General features: G+C 57.1%; 6 protein-coding genes across 6 annotated transcripts; 4 read left to right on the plus strand and 2 right to left on the minus strand.

The window, feature by feature from the left end:
- Window positions 1-43: 43 nt before the first annotated feature.
- Window positions 44-2,104, minus strand: K452DRAFT_221374 (uncharacterized protein; the record flags this gene model as incomplete). The annotated part of the gene is made up of 3 exons (XM_033536514.1): window positions 44-676; window positions 758-1,320; window positions 1,378-2,104. The coding sequence occupies 3 exons, from the start codon at window positions 2,102-2,104 to the stop codon at window positions 44-46; spliced, it is 1,923 nt and encodes a 640-aa protein (XP_033401201.1).
- Window positions 2,105-3,621: 1,517 nt separating this feature from the next.
- On the plus strand, window positions 3,622-6,551 carry K452DRAFT_315726 (uncharacterized protein). Its single transcript, XM_033543889.1, has 2 exons — window positions 3,622-4,369; window positions 4,427-6,551. Exons 1-2 carry the CDS (start codon window positions 3,746-3,748, stop codon window positions 6,140-6,142), a joined length of 2,340 nt encoding a protein of 779 aa, XP_033401202.1. The 5' UTR covers window positions 3,622-3,745; the 3' UTR covers window positions 6,143-6,551.
- A 1,470-nt stretch (window positions 6,552-8,021) lies between these two features.
- Window positions 8,022-15,170, plus strand: K452DRAFT_295120 (uncharacterized protein; the record flags this gene model as incomplete). The annotated part of the gene is made up of 3 exons (XM_033541776.1): window positions 8,022-8,993; window positions 9,093-13,428; window positions 13,489-15,170. 3 exons carry the CDS (start codon window positions 8,022-8,024, stop codon window positions 15,168-15,170), a joined length of 6,990 nt encoding a protein of 2,329 aa, XP_033401203.1.
- Window positions 15,171-15,226: 56 nt separating this feature from the next.
- On the plus strand, window positions 15,227-17,401 carry K452DRAFT_315728 (uncharacterized protein). Its single transcript, XM_033543890.1, has 2 exons — window positions 15,227-16,115; window positions 16,187-17,401. Exons 1-2 carry the CDS (start codon window positions 15,601-15,603, stop codon window positions 16,983-16,985), a joined length of 1,314 nt encoding a protein of 437 aa, XP_033401204.1. The 5' UTR covers window positions 15,227-15,600; the 3' UTR covers window positions 16,986-17,401.
- Window positions 17,402-18,181: 780 nt separating this feature from the next.
- Window positions 18,182-20,191, minus strand: K452DRAFT_264565 (uncharacterized protein). The gene is made up of 3 exons (XM_033538700.1): window positions 19,669-20,191; window positions 18,529-19,541; window positions 18,182-18,447 (listed from the first exon to the last, which is right to left on the minus strand). The coding sequence occupies exons 1-3, from the start codon at window positions 19,904-19,906 to the stop codon at window positions 18,361-18,363; spliced, it is 1,338 nt and encodes a 445-aa protein (XP_033401205.1). The 5' UTR covers window positions 19,907-20,191; the 3' UTR covers window positions 18,182-18,360.
- K452DRAFT_120830 (uncharacterized protein) lies at window positions 20,042-20,553 on the plus strand. The gene has a single exon (XM_033535172.1). It carries the CDS (start codon window positions 20,112-20,114, stop codon window positions 20,439-20,441), a length of 330 nt encoding a protein of 109 aa, XP_033401206.1. The 5' UTR covers window positions 20,042-20,111; the 3' UTR covers window positions 20,442-20,553.
- Window positions 20,554-20,634: the final 81 nt, after the last annotated feature.

Here is a 20,634-nt window from a genome sequence, read left to right on the forward strand (position 1 = left end):
GAAACGCCCATCGGTATGTGCCATCAGCTTATGCCTCCATCACTCATAGAAATCCCTCCCTAAACTTTCCTCCGCCGGGGGCCATCCTTCTTGGGCTCGTTGCCCCGCTGGTCGAAGCAGACCGGACGGCGAAACGAGCTTTTTCCCGCCTTAGGTACTCAGCATAAGAATCTTCACCCCCGTTCGATGCTCCCCATTGCAGCTGGGATTCACCGTCCAGTTTGTCTCCCGCAGACCCCCTCCCATTACTCGTACCCGTGCCGCTGAAGTAATTACCTCCGTGGCTACGATAACCATACCTAGGCGGGGATGAATGCACGTTCAATGAGCCTGTGATGTTCTCATGCTCGACCATAACCACCATCCACACGCCAACTTTCTCGTCGCTCCCCAGTAGCGGAGTGCAATGGATCCAGCGGGGTTTGCCTTCGAGGCTGTTGCTCCGGCTATGGCCGTCTTTGGTGTTTCCACTGCTGGCGACCGTTGTGGTAGTCGTAAGCCAAGATACCTTTGCTGTTACGCGGACACCGTCGGCTAGCGCAGATTGTATGCCTTCCCGGATGTTATGTGGACCACCGATGCGATCCAGAAGGCGGGATTGCGTAAGCCCTGGAATGCGTAGGGCGGCGGAGGTGAAAATTATGCGAAGAGAAGGATACGGACGGACTAAAAGGAACTGTATAAAGGAAATTAACACCTGCTCCGTGTTGTGGTGCTAGGTGACAGGTCCGGTGTTGCTCTGGAATGAACAACTCACATTTTGATATACTCCTGGCAGCCTTCCAGATTTCCCGAAAGAAGTCGGTGGCCATATGTTGATCGCTGCAGACTCATCCACGCCTATGAATCGCCTCATGGAAAGGGATGGTGCGGGTGTCACCGGCCTGGAGTTATTTTGGCGTCTTTCCTGGATTATTTCCATCTCTTCCGCATTCAGAAGTAGAGACAAATCCCGGAGTGCTTTTTCCGACTTCTTTTGCGCGTTTACACCGTAACGATTTGCCATCTTGTCTTCTTCCAGTAGGATCTGAAATGATTCGAGGCCTTTACCCTCATCAATGAGGTTGGTGATGTCGATTTGGCAACCTAAAAAGTAGCGTGCATTGCCCTTGTTGTCGCATAAAGGAGACAGAAGAAGGAGGTTCAAGAACGCACTTCCGTCACGTCGGTAGTTTAGTACGGTTTCACAAATCTCCTCTCCATGCCGCATCGCTTCACCCAGGCGGTGGATTGAAGATGGCGCGGTCTTTGGCCCTTGAAGAAAACGACAATTACGTCCTATCACATAGTCCCGGCCGTACTGTGTCGATCTGTAAAATTCTTTTCTGGATATGAGCATACTTTCTCTATTTATGAGGAATCTACTCTCATACTTACCATCTGATGCATAGATGATGGGGCAATCCGGAAGTGAAGGATCCGCCATGCAATACACTTCTGCAAGGCCCGGCACGAGCTCTCTCATGATGGGGGTATTGTTCCCAGTGATCTCCTTTACCAAGACCTCAGTAACCATTTGTGTGAAGCGATGTGTCAAATACGCTGGCAGGGCCTCCCTGAGTAGTGTGTCTAGTGCATGTTGGCATCTAGCTTCGAAGGTGCTGGTCGTTCGAGCTGCCTTTAATGGCGGATTTGACTGGTCGTGCGCTGGCGACAACTGTTCCGCGGTAGCGTTTGCATACTCTAGCGCGAGAATTGCTTTGCGACACTCTATATATTGTATGAATGTCGGGGCAAGATGGGGACGGCACTGGCTCAGGAATGCCGTGAATCTGTGGAAGGATGGCTGATTACGCAAGATCAGGTTGAGGTGATCAGCTGCGAATAATCGGTCTGATATCAGTTCTGCGTTTGACAAAGTGACCTTCGGTGGAGGTGGTTTCAGGTCGAACCCGCCCTGTTCGTCTGTCGGGGATGGCGTTGCCTGGGTAGGCTCGTCAAAATCTTGCTCTCCATCTGCACCACTGAAGATGGAAGGGCCATCTGGAGATACGCCAGAAGATGAGGCAGGCTCCGGTATCGCTGATAAATCACCGAAGGCTCTCGAGTCAACCCGCGGAGGCACTTCCGGGAGGATCTGAGAGGGTGTGAAAGTGGAAGACATTGCGGAGCTACGTGTATTTTGCTTTGTATGAAGGGGGAAGCCGGTCCCTTCAAATATACTGTCTCTTGAGTCGTCACCTCCGAAGGCTATTCCCACATTGTCACTCATGATGACGAGCTGCGGGTATAACAAGGATCTTTCGGAAAACCGAGAGGGGGCTCAGCTTGAGCTGACTGACAAACTACTGCATGGACAGGAACGAAGGTATCAAGTTGACAGAGGTAAAATGATGGATACTAAAGCTGAGTAAAGGAACCATCTGTCGTTTATGCGCCTGAAGAGGACACGATGGCGATCTGAAAGCATACACATCATCGAGGGCAGCGCGCTGAAGCATAAAGTATTCTCAGCCGTAGCCGGACAGCGGTGCTGAGAGGCTTGCTCTAAGAACGCCATTTACGCATTGGCGAGATGGACTCTTGGTGACAGCACGTGTGCGCGATGGTAAACATACGTCGCTGTGCCGATCGGATGGCGGGGAGCTGACGGGATATGATCGCCACAGGGGACCAGCATCATCCACTGCGATCGGAGCACTAAGATCGCACGTGCAGCGGGTGTTTGAAACATCCAAGGCAGATCAATGCAGAAGCTGGCGTCAAATTGGTCGGTTGCGCAGTCGCAGGCGAGCTCTGAGCTGGCAGATCCTCGAGGCTCTGGTCTTTCAGAGACCGATCTGCCTTCGCGTCCGTGTGGTCATTAGTGGCGTCAACTAAGCCAACGGCGATGTGCCTGGGTCCCGAGCGATCTTCTGTAGTGCGGGGCTTCACTTAGTAGAACAAGTCCTAGGTTTCTATTTGCTGCGAGGCTGAGCGCGTCGTTGTCTCAGCCGTTCATGGCCGGATTGGGGGCGAAATGGTGAAATTAACAGTGGATAGCAGCAATATCGGCATGTGCGCGGTTGCCAAGGACAGCAGAGCAAGACGTCGACGAGAGCTCGTGATACGGCGAACGGGTGGAGAAAGTGACAGGCGACATTCCGCAAAGCGCAGCCGGTCGAATGCGTGGAGCTTTCAATATTAGTGAGGACAGGGAGGGGCTTGGCATGACTCGCGGCGGCTGGAGTAAGCCCTCGATGCGGCCAAGATCATTTCGGAATGTCCCTCCGGCGGTCCTCGTTTCCCAGGGTGATGATAGGCGGCGGCGCTACGGATGCGGCGCGTAACGGTCGTCGTTGGAGCATTTTGGCTTTGCAAACAGTGGTTTGGACTTTGGACACGGGTAGTAGGAGTGGTATTTCAAATAGACTGCTCATTGACCCGCTTCTTCCTACACGTGGCTGCCCCAGGGATCCGGCAAACGATGCAAGGAGGGCGCGCGCGGAGATGGCGTTTGGTGTTGCTGAGTAACGGACCGGGGGCTGATCCTTTTGTGCCTCTGCGTGCGCCGGCCGGCCCCTGAGGCCTAAGAGCGTGATGAAGGGTCGGGAAGGTACCCTGCCGCGTGGTTAGTAGGGCCGCTCCGCCATGGGCAACTATCGATTCCTCAACCACGAAAATGCCCTCCCATTGCCTCACCTCGTAATTGGCCCGCCTCGATTTTCCACCTACTCTGCTCTCTTATATACCGGCTCGCATGCGCCTGTAGCCATGTTCCACGACGACTAGGGCATCCCTGACCGCGACCGCTGAAACACACGCCATGGTTAGCCTTGTAACGTGGGAGGCCATGCCGGAGCCTCTGCCCTCACCCACTCTGACGAATCCGGACATGATTCTGCCCGACCTCAGCGACTCGCAGGACTCGACCCCTTCCCCGCGCCCCCGAGTGCAACGTCCGCCTTCGCCCTCGCTCCTGCGCCAGAGTCTCCGATTCTCCTCTCGCCCGACAAGTCAGAGAACTACGCCAACGCGAGCCTCGACGCGCGCATCCCAGAGGGATTCGTCTACCTTTGACCCGGACGCCACCCCAAAGAGCTTGTTCCACCGGGAAGATGCTTTAGCCTCCTCGCCTACTCTCAGTGGAACACCGCGCGCGAATCTCATGGGCAATTGGCAAGAGGCCATGGAGAGAAAATCGAGCAACAACTCTCTGCGCACCATGGACTCTGACCAGTCGCGGTGGACCGGATTCGATGGCTCGTTCGGAGACGAGAGTGGTGCTGAGGATGTCGATGGACGTTACGACACCTTGCCGTACGTGGCAGGCAGCGATGAAGAGACGGACAATGAGCAATGGGATGGCCCGGACGAAGATGAGTTTTCCTCGGCTGCATTGAGCAAAAGAGCGGAAATGATTCTAGCTAATGCCAAGAAGAGGCTCAACGTACGTGTTATGCACATTTTTTCCCCTTGCATCGCAACTGTTCTGACAAATCTATAGCTCATGGAGGGTAACCTTAGAGGCGCGCGACAATCACTATTGCCTACACCTAACAGCCCTAATCCCATGTCCATGAGGACAGACGTATCTACGCGACTAGAAGCAGCAAGACAAGAGGATCGCAAGAAGTATCCCAATCTTTCTGCAAGGTACTCTTACCACCCATCTCCATTGTCAAACGGAAATCGCGGACATACTCGCGGCCATAGCGAGACCTTTGTACCGTCTCCTCAAACTCCTGGCTTTTCTCAACAGGCGACAACAAACGAAAAACGTTCCACGAGCGCGTTGGGCAGCTTCAGAGGGCCATTTACTGCCTCGCCCCTCGAACACGCCATCAATCGCAATACGTCGCTAAGGGGAACGCGAAGCCAAGAAGGCATGCGGCACAGCTGGCTTCCTGCTGATCACAATAATTCCCGGTCCGTCTCGAGGGGCTCAACCGCGCAACTTTCGCCCAGGGCACTGGAAACTCTCCGCGAAGATGAGGATCCTAAAGAAGTTCCAAAAGAAGTTCATAAAGAAGTTTCTACGAATGACTTGCGGCGCTCTGCTTCAACTACCGGGGAGCTTCGTGCACAGATGCAGGATCTACGAGGAAGAATTTCAAGCCTTAGAGATCGTGCTCGGGAGGATGGTATGAAAAGACGCAGCCTCCAAAACCTGAGAGCCCCTAGCCCTTTCACGACGACATCCGGCTGGCAAGGTGACGCCGAAGCGTCGAGACCTTCTACTCATAGCGGGGCTGAAACCGCTCCTGGCCGCTCCCGTCAAAGAAATAATAGGACTACTAGTACTTCGCCCCACAATCGGCATGCCGCAAACACCCCGGGATCAGAGGACCAGGAGAGCCACTATGAAGATGCAGAGGAAGGTGAAGTTGATGAAATTTTGAACGAGACCGAAAGCTCTGATGAGCCGGAGGCCGCGGTGTCGGACGATGCTGTTGTTGAGGGTTACCGGCAGGAAGTAGACGCCGACAGTCTTTACGACAAGGACATCCTGTTCCATGATGCTGAAGTCACGGCAGGAGCGCACGAAGACCGAGTAGACGCTTTCGATTACGAGCACTTCTTCCTTCACAGCGCGATGGGTTCGTACAGCCGAGAAAATCGCAGCCCGAGCGTAAGTTCGGAAGGCTCGGTGGAGACAACGAGGCCATCATCACCTGTCCAGCCTGTGGCTCAAGCTTCTCCACAAGCAAACCCCGAAGCCGCTCTATCTCCTCATCGCCGTACCCGAAGCCAAGAATCGATTTCCACGGTAGCCACTTTTGCCACTGCCACTGAGGGAAAGGGATCTAACGAAGAGGAGAGCAACGAAGCGCTCGACCAGTTCGCACAACAAGCTTTAAGAGACCACCTGCTCACGAGGCCCAGCAAAATTAGCCTGCGCAGCACCTCATCTGGACAAAGGTCGATCAGATCCCCCTACAGCCGCAACCCGTCGTCAGCTGGAGACTCGACCCCCGAATACTTTGGAGACCCGGCTGCCCGAATCATGTCTTCCTTCTTCAGTCCCAAGCTGGAGCGAGGCCAACTCACACCGCTTAAGCAGAAAGACGAGGACTTGCTCTACTCTCTCACTACTAGCATTCAACAAGTCTGCACCAGGCTCCAAAGCCTGAGTGAAGATGAGTACGAAACTCGCATCTGGCGGCAACGGCTGGACCAAGCCCGGAAAATCCTCGACGGTGTGCCCAGCGAAAACTTCTGAGAAGACAATCCGAACCTCACCTGATGGCGACCATGTGCCCGACGTCTCCCATACTCCCCTCACGCTTCTGCGTCAGTCAAACGATCGTTTTTGCTTTCACTTACACCAGACTCCCTCGTTATCTGCTATTTCGTATCAGCTCCAACTTCGCGTCCCACATTCGACCTCGATCGAGCCCATAGCGCCGAAAAATACCTTCGTTGATCCAGTTTGTTTTTCCTGATTTTTGCTTTTTCTTTGCTCTCCCAACACATAAAAAATCGCGTGGTTCGACGGCGTCGGTGGCAAGCATTTCACTTCTTCCGTGATATCCCCTTTATACCCCAAATATGTATGTAAACAGCACTCGATCTAAGCGCTAGTCGTGACAGCATCAGAGCGGGCCTTTTTTACTTTAATTAGATAAGACAATGAAGTAATTTTTAAGGAAATGCAGCGGAGCATCAAGGTCTGGGAGTTGGTTGAGTTGTGGGCGCGCCTAGACCTGAGGGTTGACGCAGAAGAGTCTGACGGCTGGACGGGAACGCCGCAGTTGGATGGCAGGTCTGAGTCTGTGCATGCACGGGAAGGCATTGGACCCTCTGCAAGAGCATGGCAAGCGGACGCACGGAGACACGTCCACAGTGCACACCGCTGCGCGAGCTCTCACGATGGCCCCCCTGGGTGGACACCGTTGTCGCTGCGGTGGAACGGCAGCTGAGCTTCAGGCAAACAAGCTCACTCACTCTTGGGGCCTCGTGTAAAGATAACGCACAGCACAGGCAGGCAGATGGCGCCGGTCGAAGCGCCACGCCCAAACGACCCCACCAACGGCACCGCCGTTTCACAAGGGCGAGGCGCAGCGGCGGCGGGGTGGTGAGAAGAGAGGCACGCAACGCAGCCCAGGTATGTACATACCTAGCAAACCCGGGCGACCGGTCAGCGGCGAGGCTTTTAAGACGCCGCCGCATCCGCGAGGCGAGAAAGTGGACACGCGTACCTACCTCGGTGCAAGCAAACGAAGCGACGAATTGGGGGGCAGCAGATGTATGTACTAAGGTACATACTCGCGCGCATGGACGGGAGCGAGGGAGGGACCGGCCGGGGCGCGCCGAGGGGCGCAACACTGGCCAGCTGGCGGAAGATGCAGCAGGCTGGCAGAGGCTCAGGCCAGGCGGGGGATGCTCCCGCGGCTGATTCGCCGATCTGGGAGTGCGAGATGGAGAAAGATGCGGTGAGGGAGAAAACGGCGCAAGCGGACCAGTCGGGACGCGTGCTCTTTCGTCGAGTCGAGTCCGCAACTACCCTGCAGATGTGGCACAATAGATAATTTTATTTTTTATTATTATTATGATTCTTCATTACCTATTCGCGTGCCTGGAATTTTTCTTCTTCTTCGGGCTACGTACTTGTATGCAGCGTGTTCTAGTCGCAGCGAGCACACTCTCTCAGCCCGCCGCCCGCGCTTCCCCCATCACATCAGAAGATCCTAGACCGGGGTGGCTGGGGGCACCGCACCCACCTACCACTTCTCTCCAACCAGCGCGCGTGTGACCCTTCTCATCACCAAGCACGCCTCCAACCCCCTTCTTCTGCGTAACGCCGGAATATCCGTTTGGTCCTGTCTCTTTTCTCTCCCTGCTTCGTCCAATCTGCCGCGCGACTTTAATGACTACACCGCACCATTCCACGCTTACGCTTCCGTGCGCATAGCACCGTCTCACACACGTCAAACGCGCCTCTTACGTCTCCCTTCCTGAAATTTTTTTATTTTTTTTTTATTTTTTATTTTTTTTTCTCTGTCATCCTTTCTTCGCCGCGGTCGTTCTGCTGGCTCAGATGTGCTTCGACTCCACCACCACCACCACCTAGTGCGCCAGCATAGTTACCTTATCCAGAAATGGCCGCCGCTGCAGTTACGTCGCTCTCTCCAGATGCTCATGTTGGGGGATTTCAGGCCCTTCTCTCACCATCGCAGATACGGTCCGCTGGTGAAGTAGATTCCTCACTGTATCTAGAGGACCGGCTTTGCAGCGCATTTTTAAGGTGGAGAATCAGCCGAAGCGTGGTCAGCGCCGAATTCCAAAGAGCGGCGCTTCACGAAGAACTCATCAAACCGCTGGAGCTTTTGCGCAGTCTTGCGACTCCAGATCGGGATGCCTCTTCAACCTCCGCCGACAACCCTGATATCTCGACGCCGGATTATACTACCAGCGACGCGCTCGCGACCGCCCACGCCTTGACTACGCAAGAAGCACCTCCAGTATACTCGCCTCTCAAACCTCCCACAAAGCCCGTAACCCCGTCGCTTATCTCCGAAGCCGGGTGGAACTCTCCTAGAGTCGACTTCTCCCGCGTCGACAACTTCCGCAGCCATGCCAAGGGCGGCAAAAAGAAGAAAGCGGCAAAGAAGCCGACGACCACAGCAGCATGGGCGATAAGCGACGACGAGAATGATAAGAAGAAAGAAGCCAACGAGGAACAAAACGGTGGTGGTGACGGCGGAGGCGGAGGTGCTGGTGATGGCGACAACGGAGGCAGTGGCGGGGGTGGTGATGATAATGGAGGCGACGATGACCCAGATGACTGGAACAACGTTGGCGGGAAGAAGAACAAAAAGAAAAAGAAGAACAAGCAGGCTGCTGACGAAGAAGAGGAAGAGAAGAAAAGGCAAGAAGAGGAAGAAGCCGAGAAGCAGAAGCAGGAGGAAGTGGATGAAGAAGCGGAAGCGGTAGCTGCTGCCGAGGAGCCGGCACCAATAAACGATTCCTGGGACCAGCTTGCAGAAGCCGTTGATGCCAATGTCGAGGACGAATGGGGCGCCTTCTTGCCGGCAACGTCGAAAAAGAATAAAAAGAAGAAGAAAGGACAGGTGAGTTTTGCCTCAGGATACTATGACAGCATCCCGCCACCGCTACGCTAGCGCACGTGGGTTTCCCGAGCATGCTAACGATAGCTTACCATATTTCAGCCAGCGGACCCTGCTCCTCCACCACCTCCGCCTGCACCCCCTGCTCCTGACGACGTGGACGATCCCAGCATGAATTTGGATAATGTCGATCTGGGAGATGATAGTGCCAAAGTTGATGATGTACCTAAGATTGATGTCAATTTTGGCAACACGGACTCGAACTCGAAGCCATGGGGTGGTTTCGGCGGCGGCAATGGGTTCAGCTGGGGACAGACGAATTGGGACTTTGGTGCTCCTGATAGCAAGAACGAAGCAAACGGCAATACTGACAACGCTGCTGCTGCTACCAATGACAATCCTTGGGATACCGCTGGAAAAAACAAGGGCAGGGGATTTAGCTTCGAATTCGGCGCATCTACACCAGCGGATGAGAAGGCTGACGATGATGACTGGGGCCTTGCGACCAGCAAAAAAGACAAAAAGAAGAAGAAAAAGGGGACTCTAGCAGAGGAAGAGATACCTCCGCCACCGCCACCACCGCCTGAAGCACCAGCTGCCCCTGCGGTGCCTGAAGCTAAAGAAGATGATGACTTCTGGGGCGGGTGGAGCACCAAGAAAGACAAGAAGAAGAAAAAGGGTAAATCCGCAGAGCCCGAGCCTGAACCCGCTGTTGTCGTGGAGCCAGAGCCAGTTCCAGAGCCAGTTCCAGAGCCAGTTCCAGAGCCCGAACCAGTAACCAACGGAGCATCAGAAGCGAACGTTGAGCAGGACCCTGCCGTAGTTGTAGTGCCCGAACCTGAGACTGCGCAGGTAGCAGCTGAAGATTCGTGGGCGGACTGGGGCACAGCTTCAAACAAGAAGAAAAAGAAGAAGGGGAAGAAGGCTTCTGATCCCGAGCCGCTACCAGTTGTGGTCGAAGATCCTGTCGTTGTAGATGTGAACACTGCAACAGAAGCTCCGGTAGTTGATGTTGTGCCCCAAGACGAATGGGCTGGATGGGGAACAACTTCTAAGGACAAGAAAAAGAAGAGCGCACCAGCTCCTCCTTTCGGAGAGATTCTACCTGTGCCACCACTACCGCCAGCCGCTCCGGAACCTGTTGAAGCAGACCCCGACGGCTGGAGCATCTCTTGGGGCAACACAGCCAAGGACAAGAAGAAGAAAAAGAAAGGCCAGCCCGCAGAGCCAGCGCCTCTTCCGCCACCTCCACCGCCTGAGCCGGAGGTCCCTGCCGACGTAGAAGTCATGACAGCCGACGCAGTCGAAGAGCCCAAAGCCGACGGCGAAGAGAGCTGGAGCGTCGGCACAAAGGACAAGAAAAACAAGAGCAGCAGCAGCGACCTAGCAATCGAGGTGACGGACGACCTCGCAGCCGCAGCAACGGTCCAGCAGCCCGACGCCGTGACCGATGGCGCGGCGGCAGAGGACGATGCCAGCGGCTGGGACAGCTTCAGCTGGGGCTCTACCCAGAAGGACAAGAAGAAGAAAAAGGCAAACGCGTGGGGCATGCTGCATGCGCCTACTCCACCGCCCGAAGAAGCCGCCCCAGTCATGCTGGCGGAAGCTGTTCCGCCCTCCCCGCCTCCAGCGCCTGCGCCCCTGGCTATAGAGGCTCCACCGCCTGTTGACGATGCGTGGGGAATGGCTTCTTCTTCGAAGAAAAAGAAGAAGAAGGGCGGTGCGTTGGCGATAGATGTCCCGGCTGTGCCTCCTCCTCCGGAACCGGTGCAGGTCGGCGAGAACCCTGATGAGATTATACAGGTTGTTGATGAGGGCAATCCGGATGATATTGTTCAGATTGTTGACGAGGCGGCGCCGCCTGCGTCGGAACCTGCTCCTGAGGCTGCGGCTAAGCCTGCATCGGAGCCTGCACCGGAGCCTGTGCCCGAACCTGTATTAGAGCCGAAGCCGGCTGCGGTGGTCGTACCAGAATCAGAGCCTGAACCCGTGCCAGAGCCTATGCCCGAACCTCCTGTCGCGGCGCCTCCGCCAGAGATCAAGGAGAAGGAGAAGGAGAAACCAAAAAGCTCCGGATGGGGCTTCTGGGGTTCCAGCACCTCAACTCCGAAGAAGACCAAGAAGGAACTAGAAAAGGAGAAGAAGGAGAAAGAAAAGCAGGAGAAGAAAGAGGCAAAGGAGCGCGAGGAGAAGGAAGCGAAGGAGCGCGAAGAGAAAGAGAGGCTGGAGTTAGAAGAGGCTGAGCGCGTCCGGAAGGAGGCTGAGGAGGCTGAGGCAGCCGAACAGGCTCGCTTTGCAGCGGAGACTGAAGCGGCCAAAGCCGCTGCTGCGGAGGCAGAAGCAACCGCAGCAGCCGAAGCCGCCGCCGCAGCCGCCGCAGCCCCCGAAGGAATCAAGGCAGCAGTGCCTGATCCAAATGAAATAGTGGAGATTGTTGACGAAGCACCGGCAAAAGGTAAGAAGAAAAAGAAGAAAGGCAAGGCTGCAGAAGAGCCGCCTCCCCTACCTTCACCACCACCAGCAGCGTTGGACGATGCAGTGGTCGCAGAACCGACGCCTGAATCAGCAGTGGTAGAGCCCCCACCCGCAGTTGAAGTTCCAGCCCCCAAACAGGAAAGTTTGTGGGGCAAGGCAAACTATTTTGGTGTCTCACTGAGGAGGACCAAGAAGCCTATCACAAAGGAGCTCAAGGACTACGACGCTATGCTCTTTTCGGAACCAGCAGCTGACATCCCCGCGAAAACGCCAGAACCAGAACCTGAAACTCCAGTCCCCCCAGTCCCCGTTGTCACTGACGACGCAACCTTGCCTGCACCGCCCAAGGACAAGAAGGCCAAAAGAGCTTCCAAGGGCGCAGTTGCCGAAAAGCTTCGAGCATTCGAAGCTTTCAACAAAGCGCCCACGTCGCCGCCGCCGCCGTCGTCGCCGCCTGTTGTGCCCGAGCCCGAACCGGAACCTCAGGCTCAGCCTGATCCCAAGCTCGTGAGTGAAGCCCCGCCGTCGTCGCCGCCTGTTGTGCCCGAGCCCGAACCGGAACCTCAGGCTCAGCCTGATCCCAAGCCCGTGAGTGAAGCCCCGCCTGAGGCGCCTGCCGTCGAGGTAGTTGCGCCGCCGGCACCAGCGCCCGCACCTGCGCCTGCGCCAACGAAGAAATCTGCAAAGGACAAAAAGGCTGATAAGAAGGCGAAGAAGAAGGGCGCAAGCGCAAAGGAACCCGAGCCTGAACCCGAGCCTCAGCTTGAGCCTCAGCTTGAGCCTGAGCCGACATCAGTGCCTGAGCCGGAAGCAGCGCCAGCGCATGAGCCAGCGCACGCTTTGGAACCTGAGGCTGAAGCCGAACCGGTGCCGCGAGACGTCGTCGTGCCCGTTCCCGTTGTTGCTGACTTGCAGGACGTTGCCACTCCGATCCCTGGTGGATTTCCTGAGGACGACTTTATCGACTTTGGCGAGCCACTGCCGCCGCCGCCGCCACCACCACCACCTGCGCCTGTCGAGCCTGAGCTCGTTGCTGTTCCTGAAGCTGAGCCTGAACCGGTTGGTGTTGTGCCAGAGTTTGCGCCGGAACCTGCCCTAGAGCCTGTTCCAGAGCCTGCCCCGGAGAAGGCTCCTTCGAAGTCAAGCAAGACAAGCAAAACAAGCAAGACTAGCAAGTCAAGCAAATCAAGCAAGTCAAGCAAGAAAGAAAAGGATATAAAACTGAGGAAGAGCTCTGTGACTAAGAAGGACATGTCCAGCGTGCCTCCCGAGGCAAACGATACTGAACCTCCGCCACCCTCTCCGACGCCTGTCGATCCTCCGGTTATACTAGATGACACGCCCGCTGAACCTACGCCTGAAGTTATGCCTGATACCGATCCAGCTGCAGAGCCTGTTAGGCCGCTTACCCCACCACCAGAGCCCGAACATAGGCGTCGCGTTCCGGAGCCAAGAAAAGAGCGTGCAAAGGTTGTACGTAGCGGAGGTGTTGGCTCATGGGGATTTTGGGGTGCCGCTTCTCCTGCCGTCAAGGAGACACGTAGGAGGCCAAGGGAAAGTGGTGGAACACCCAAGGAAAAGCCCGCTGGTATAACGCGCTCAAGATCTGAACGGCATCGCTCGCATGGAGAAAAGGAGAACAAATCATCTTCCAAGTCTTCTGGTTCTGGTGATCCGGCGGAACATGGCGACCATGTCACGAAGACGCCGACACGGCCAAAGGCAACGCGCACATCGAGTTTCTCGTTCTTTGGAACACCGACGCCGGCGAGGACAAGGTCGACGCGAGAGTCGAAGACTCCTAAATCGAGCTCGAGACGCCCCAGCGCGGATGCGGACGCAGGACTTGGTATCATGAACCAACCGGTGGAAGACGACACGTTGAATGTTTCTTCGAAAGCAGCAAAACTGATGGGAATGCCTACGAGGCGGGGCTCGGCAAGAGAGAGGAGATCGAAGAGGGGTATGGACCATTCACATGAAGACACGCGAACCGCGCATTTGGCTAACAAAATGTCAATAGTTGTTCCCGATCCCTATGCCATAGATGACGATATCGTCATGGTCGAGGGTGCTGATGCGCATATGCAGTCTCGCGACCCCTCGCGCAGGAGAATGTCCAAGAGCAGAACCCGCGAAGCCGACCCTGCCGTTCTAGACGATCCAGTCCTCGTGGACCCTCAGCTTATCCCAGACGATGGACCGGAAGTCATCACTGGGCCAGATGACCTAAATTTCGTCGAGAAACCTCGCCGTTCGGAATCCAGGAGGGGCAGAACGCATTTGCGGTCTTCTTCGAAGAAGCCAGAGGGTGGTGGTATACTGGGAGGCTTGTTCGGCGGGTTTGGCTCGCGCAAGAAGGATCCGGTTGTCTCTGACTATGAGGATGGGAAACGGCATCGGCGCGAACGCGATCGCGATCCTGAAGACAGGCGCAGGCGCAAGCGTTCTTCTGCGCAGCATGGCGATGATGACGCAAAGCGTCTTCGTCGTGAGCAGCGTAAGGTTGGTCGATCAAGACCTCCAGAAGAACGTGCCTTCGAGGACGAAGTGCCCGTGAATGGCGAAAGCGCGACACCTGAGCTTGATGATAGGGAAGCTCGTCGGGCAGAAAGGAGGTCCAGACGCGCTGAGCGTGAATCTTCTGGCCTGCACCACTCCAGACATGCAGAAGAAGATGCCAGAGCGGAAAGACGGCGCGAGCGCAAGAGAGAGAAAGAAGAGCGCAAGGCCAGAGAACGCGAGGAGCAGGAACGCATGCTGCAGGAAGAACAAGAGCGCGAAATGCGCCACCAAGAAGAGAGACGCCAGCGCCGAGCTGCGCGGGAAGAGCGCAAGGCCGCTGAACGCGCCGCCGCCCAGGAAGAGGAGGCCAGGCGTGAAGCCGACGCCAGAGACATGGAGCGCCGCCTCCGACGCCGCGAAAGAGAACTGGAGCGCGAGAGACAGGAGCCCATGCAAGACTCTCCGCGCCATCACAGCAGCTCGCACCGGCCCAAGACCGACCGCCGCCGCACATACGAAGACGAGGAAGACCGTCGCCGCCGCCACGAAGAACGCCGTGCTCGCCGCGCTGCGGAGAGCCGGCCTACCCGCGAGAAGCCCTCTCGCCGCCACCATGAGCACCCGGGGCCCCCGCCCAACGACTACTTCGACGCGCGCCACGCGCAGGCTTATCCGACACCAGAACCCGAGCCGGAGCCGGAACCGGAACAGGAACTAGAGCCCGAGCTGGAGGCGCAGCCGCAGCCGCCGCCGCCGCACGACCCTGCGGCCAACGTGGTGCTCGAAGGCCAGGCGCCGTACCTCTCAAACGGCAGCAACAAGACGCGCAGCTGGGTGGACCAGGTGGCGGCGGAGCCGCCGCCGCCGCCGCCCGCAGCCTCGACCATCTTGGACGCGCCGCCGGTGGACTTGGGCGCGGGCCCGGGCTACGAGTGGCTTGAGCAGGATAGGCGCGAGCGGCATAGGCGGAAGCGGGACTCGAAGTTTGAGGACAGGCATGAGGAGGAGCGGAGGCGGCGCAAGCGCGAGGAGAAGGTGCGGAGTAGCGACGGGGGCAGCGGGGAGGGGCGCAGGAAGAGGAAGGAGTCGATGTTTCCCTTGGATGAGGGCGTCAGGACGTGGGATGGGCAGCCGGCGTATGCGGAGAGGCCGGCGCAGAAGAGGGGCTCGAGCTGGTTGAAGAAGATTGCGGGCTTCTAGGTGATGATTGACGACTTTGGACGACGATGACTTGATGGATTTCTTCCTTTTTTTACTTTTTTTTTTCTTTGGGCGGTGGGGTTGATGACGTGTTTTAGTAGCTAGGAGAGATGACTATACCCGCCAGCAGTAGGAGTATAGGCTGTTGTTGTTGTTGTTATTAAGTACGAGTTTAGAGAGGACGAGTAGTTCGGCTGGATTGAACATGGGCTGCACTACCTATCTTGTGACATCATGACACCACCAGCGCAGTACCCGGAGAACGAGCTGAAGCCCGGACATCGGAGGAAGCGGCAAAAGTGACCGACTACCGACCACCGACGAGCCGACCTGTCTCAACCTACCGTAGTTACCTGGAGCTCCGACGGACAGGCAGCCATTGACTCGGCCCTCCATTCCCAACGACCCCCGCCATCCACAGCCTCACACCATGGCGCCAGCCATGCAGCTGACACGCCGAGCAGTGCCCAGCGCGGCGCGCGCCCTCGCAATCAAGAACCTCTCGACCGTGGTGGCCTCGCGCGGCGCGCTGACTTCGCCTTCACGGACCTTCGCCTCCTCAGCCACGAGAGCCCTTGCCCCCTCACAGTCGCAGCAAGTCGGGCAGACACCGACGATATTCGGGCTGCCGGTAGTCGGCGGCGGCGGCGGTGGCAGCAACATCCCGCACAGCTACTTCCAGCGGCCCAGCCTCCCCGCCAACACCATCGTCCGCTTCGTGCCGCAGCAGACGGCGTGGATTGTCGAGCGCATGGGCCGCTTCCACCGCATCTTGCAGCCGGGCCTGGCCATCCTGATTCCGTTCATCGATCGCATTGCCTATGTCAAGAGCTTGAAGGAGGCCGCGATTGAGATTCCGAGCCAGAGCGCCATCACCGCCGATAATGTCACGTTGGAGCTGGATGGCGTGTTGTACACGCGGGTATTTGACGCGTACAAGGCTAGGTGAGTTGGGGGAAGCTTGCGAGAGAGAGAGAGAGTAGGAAGAGTGAAGGCTGACGACGGAATGTGTGTAGCTACGGAGTCGAGGACGCCGAATACGCCATTTCGCAGCTGGCGCAGACGACGATGCGCAGCGAGATCGGGCAGCTGTCGCTCGACCACGTGCTGAAGGAGCGGGCGAACCTGAACGCAAACATCACGGCGGCGATCAACGAGGCGGCGCAAGCGTGGGGCGTGACGTGCCTGCGGTACGAGATCCGCGACATCCACGCGCCGCAGCCCGTCGTCGACGCGATGCACCGCCAAGTGACGGCGGAGCGCAGCAAGCGCGCCGAGATCCTCGAGTCGGAGGGCCAGCGCCAGTCGGCCATCAACATCGCCGAGGGCCGCAAGCAGAGCGTCATCCTGGCCTCCGAGGCCCTCAAGGCCGAACAGATCAACATGGCGAGCGGCGAGGCCGAGGCCATCCGCCTGAAAGCCCAGGCCACGGCCACGGGCATCGACGCCGTCGCGCGCGCCATCGAGCACGGCCAGGAACACGCCCACAACGCCGTCAGCCTCAGCGTCGCGGAGAAGTACGTCGATGCGTTTGGCCGCCTGGCCAAGGAGGGCACGAGCATCGTCGTCCCCGGCAACGTGGGCGACATGGGCGGCATGATTGCGTCGGCCATGGCCGTGTACGGCAAGGTGTCGGAGGGGCAGGCCAAGGCGTCGGCGGCGCGCTTGCTGGGCCAGGGCCAGGGGCCTAAGCAGAGCGCTGGCGCGAGCCGCGTCCAGGAGCTCGAGACTAAGGCTGATGCTATTGCTACCCAGACGGATGATGTGGCCAAGTCGGTGCTGGCGAGCTTTGACGACGCGACGCAGAAGCGGTAGACGTTGGTGTTGATGTGGGATGGGCGGATGGGCGGAGCGAAGTGTGTTCGGTTCGGTTCGGGGTTCTTGCTACCGTGGTTCTCGGCAGTGGTAGGGGAGCGGGAGCGGGATACGACGTGACGTGGATGGGCTCAAGAAATGATAGCATAGCAGGACATGGCACGGCATAGCACGAATGGCCGGGTCTCAGGGGGTGCGCGTTAGGCAGGCAGGCAGGCAGGCAGGTAGGCATGACCTTGTAGCATAAGAGCATAAGTAAGCGCCAGCAGCAGCAAGCAGCAGCAAGCATCGCGAGCTAGCTCGTTTCTGTTCTTTTTTTCTATTATTTCTCTTATTTATTGTTCCACTCACACACACACAATGGAGGCTTGATGATGGCTAGGCTGAGGCTTGTGCTTGTGGGTGTGGTTGTGGCTATGTATGTATATGTATGTATGTATGTATGTATGTATGTATGTATGTATGTATGTATGTATGTATGTATGTACAGTGTACGGGCGGCGCGAGGCCCGCTTTCTCTTCTCAACCAACCAACCAACCAATCAAGTTTCTCGTCTCCTTGCCTCGCTGCTCTGCGCTGCTCTGCTCTGCGCTGCTGCCCTCAGCCGGCGACCTCGATATCCAACACCCAACACCCAACACCAAAACCAACATCGAACCTGAAACAGACGATGTTACTTGGCAATCCCGCTGCCTAGGTGCTTCGTCTTACGCGCGGCGCCTTTTCGTGACCGTGGTCACTTGCCTAACTCCCCGCCCCGCTTCTACAGCAGCCTGGTATAGTATAGTGTCTCTGTCTTTGTCTCTGACTTTGTCTCTGACTTTGTCTCTGACTTTGTCTCTGACTTTGTCTCCGTCTTCGTCTTCGTCTTCGTCTTCGTCTTCGTCTTCGTCTTCGTCTGCGGCGCCTATTTCGATGCCTACTTCTGTGCCACTATGCCACGCACTCTCTACCCAGCGAGACAGTACTTTCTTTATCTAGGCAGTTAGATGGATGGATAGGTACCTAGTACCTCTGTTGCGTGAGAGCCGTTTCTACTTGCTCCTTGCTCCTTCTTCAACAGAAATACTGCCGTGCTTATAGGAGTAGTTGTGGCGCTTGTTGCTGGGCTGGAGTACACTGCACTGGTCACGCGTGTAAGGGTGGTGATGGCGGCGGGTGTCTGGCATTTTGGCGTGGGGAAGAGTAAGAGTGCGTGTAACAGTAACAAGGTCCTTGATTTTTCTTCTTCTTTTCTAGAGAGACGAATGGCCCTATCTCTATTTTTCTACGGTCTAGTCGGCCAGTGTGTCTATCAAGACGCCAGACCCCTCACAAATGCCATGTTAATTGACATTCCAAGGCAAGGGCAGCAGCGGGCTTCCCCGAGCCAAATCACTGCCGCATCGACACAGCGGCCTCTGAAGCCTTGAGGCTGCCGACGACCGAGAAGCATATGAGCGGGGAGACGAGGTAGGAGAGCTACGCGCAGTCATCAGCACGCAAGGCACACGAAAGCAGCAGCAGCAAACACTACGAAATGAAAAAAGGGGGAGCACTCACGGTCAAAAACTTGGCGATGCTCATCTTCTCCTGCTCACCACTGCCATTCACATCCGCCAGGGCCGTAAGCTTCATAGCGGGCGGGCCAGCGGGCATCAACATCATGGCGAACCAGAGAATGGGATCGTCCTTGCCGAGCCAGCCCGTCTTGGTCGCGAGCACCCAGATCAGCGGAATCGACACCAGCGGCCAGAGGACGAAGCGCACGGCCGTGACGGCCGCAAACGGGCGCCAGGGCACCTCGCCCGCCTCACGCCCTTGCTTCATCTTGACGAGCGCAGCGCTGAGCTTCACGCCCACGACGACCACTTGCAGCGCTGCGAAGAGGTCACCTACGTTCTTGATTGCGGCTGTTAGCCACGCTTTGAAGTAGCCGCCTTCTTGCGGCGAGGAAAAGAAGAGCCGGTGCAGCGCGGGCGTTAGGCCGATGATCGCACCGATCACCGCCCCGATTAAGGGTGCGTTTAGGAATTGGTACATGATGTCGAGGGTGGAGCGCGCCCAGGGCGGGAGCTTGGAGAGGTGGTGCTGGGCGCGGGCGCGGGTCTTGCTGGCAGCGCGTTGGCCGCGGCGGACGAGGGCGGAGGGCAAGAGGGAGGTTTCCTCGGTGGGGCGGTCGTTGTCGTCGTCGTTGTCGTCCTGCTCGTCGTTGTCCTCGCTGTCCTCTTCTGCTGCTCCGTCCTCCTCGTCCTCGTCCTCGTTGCTCTTGCCCTTGCCTCCGTCCGGCGCGTCCTCCTCTTGCCCGTTCAGCATCCGCGGCCCCAGCGCAAACGTCAGCGAGTTGCTGACCATGGCGTTGACGAGAAAGTAGGATTTGGCGCGGTCGACGACGCCTTCCGAGGGGTCGAGCGAGGCGAGGATGCCTGTCGCTTCGAGGGATTGCACGAGCAGCAGGGGGAGCGACGTCGTGTTGTTGAAGGCGAGGGCCGGGGCGACCCAGCCGGGCTGCTTGAAGACGCGCACCATGGCAATGCCGGCGGCCATGGAGAGTGTGTTGTACGCTATGGAGTAGACTGGATGAGTGGTTAGTGTTTGTAATTGGTTGATTGATTGGTTGTTTTTTACTTGTCCCTGACTAGGGTGTGGTGGGCAAAGGGAATAGAAAGAATAGAAAGACACAAAAAGAATTTATATACTCACTCAAGATAGGCAAGTACTTGATGCCCGTATCCAAATGCAGCTGAGAACCCACATTATGAATCAACAGCGCCGGCAAAAACAGCCTCACACACGTCTTGGAGATGTCCTTCGCGCTGCTCTCGCTCAGCAGCCTAAACTGCGCGGCAATGGCGCCCGAGCACACGGTCAGCAGCACGGCCACCGACGCCTGCAGCGCCCCCGTGAACGAGGTCAAGATGCTGCTGCTGCCGCTAGACATGATGATGCAGATCTTCGCCGCTGCAGCAACTGCGGTAGCCTAATGGGTAGAGTAGGCAAGACAAGCCCGTATCTAGACTATGTACGTCGAAGTGAAAATACTTTGGAGGGGTGGGAAAGAGAGAAAAGTAGGTAGGAGGAGGAGGAGGAGAGGGAGGAGAGGTGGATCGAGACAAAGAGCCTTAAAAAGCGGCGGCGATAAGCGGATGATGATGATGGTGCGTACGACTTGCGGCTCGATGCGCCCCCAGGCAGGCACGCGAGCTCTAGCTACTCCTAGCACAGTCGTAGTCCCCTCCCTAGGTACCTGTCGACGTCGTGATGGCAAACCCGCGGCGTCGCCCGCCTACGTCACCAGGCGGCCAACCTTTCCCCCTTGTGCTCTCGCTCCGCTATTCCCCCATCTCTGGCCCCACGGCCCACCTCCCGCCGCCGATAATGCGATCGTCCTGCCGGGAAATCTGCTGCGTACGCGCACGATCCATCTACCGTGCTCTGCCGAGAGATGGAAAGCTTTTCGCAGTTGGGGAAGATGACGGGCTGATGAGACGATTATTTGATATGAGGCTGGGACGAGTGGTTGTTGTGGTTGTAGGCCGAGCGAAAAGACTAGATGTGCAGCGGTACACAAGAGGTTTTTCAAGATCGTTGAGATGATGAGATCGGCTATTTTGTGATATGCAGCTAGTGCATGGGATCGTGGTGGTTCTTATGCACGACTTTCGGCTT

The sequence above is a fragment of the Aplosporella prunicola genome, assembly GCF_010093885.1.
Source record: "Aplosporella prunicola CBS 121167 unplaced genomic scaffold K452scaffold_4, whole genome shotgun sequence".
Classification (NCBI taxonomy): domain Eukaryota; kingdom Fungi; phylum Ascomycota; class Dothideomycetes; order Botryosphaeriales; family Aplosporellaceae; genus Aplosporella; species Aplosporella prunicola.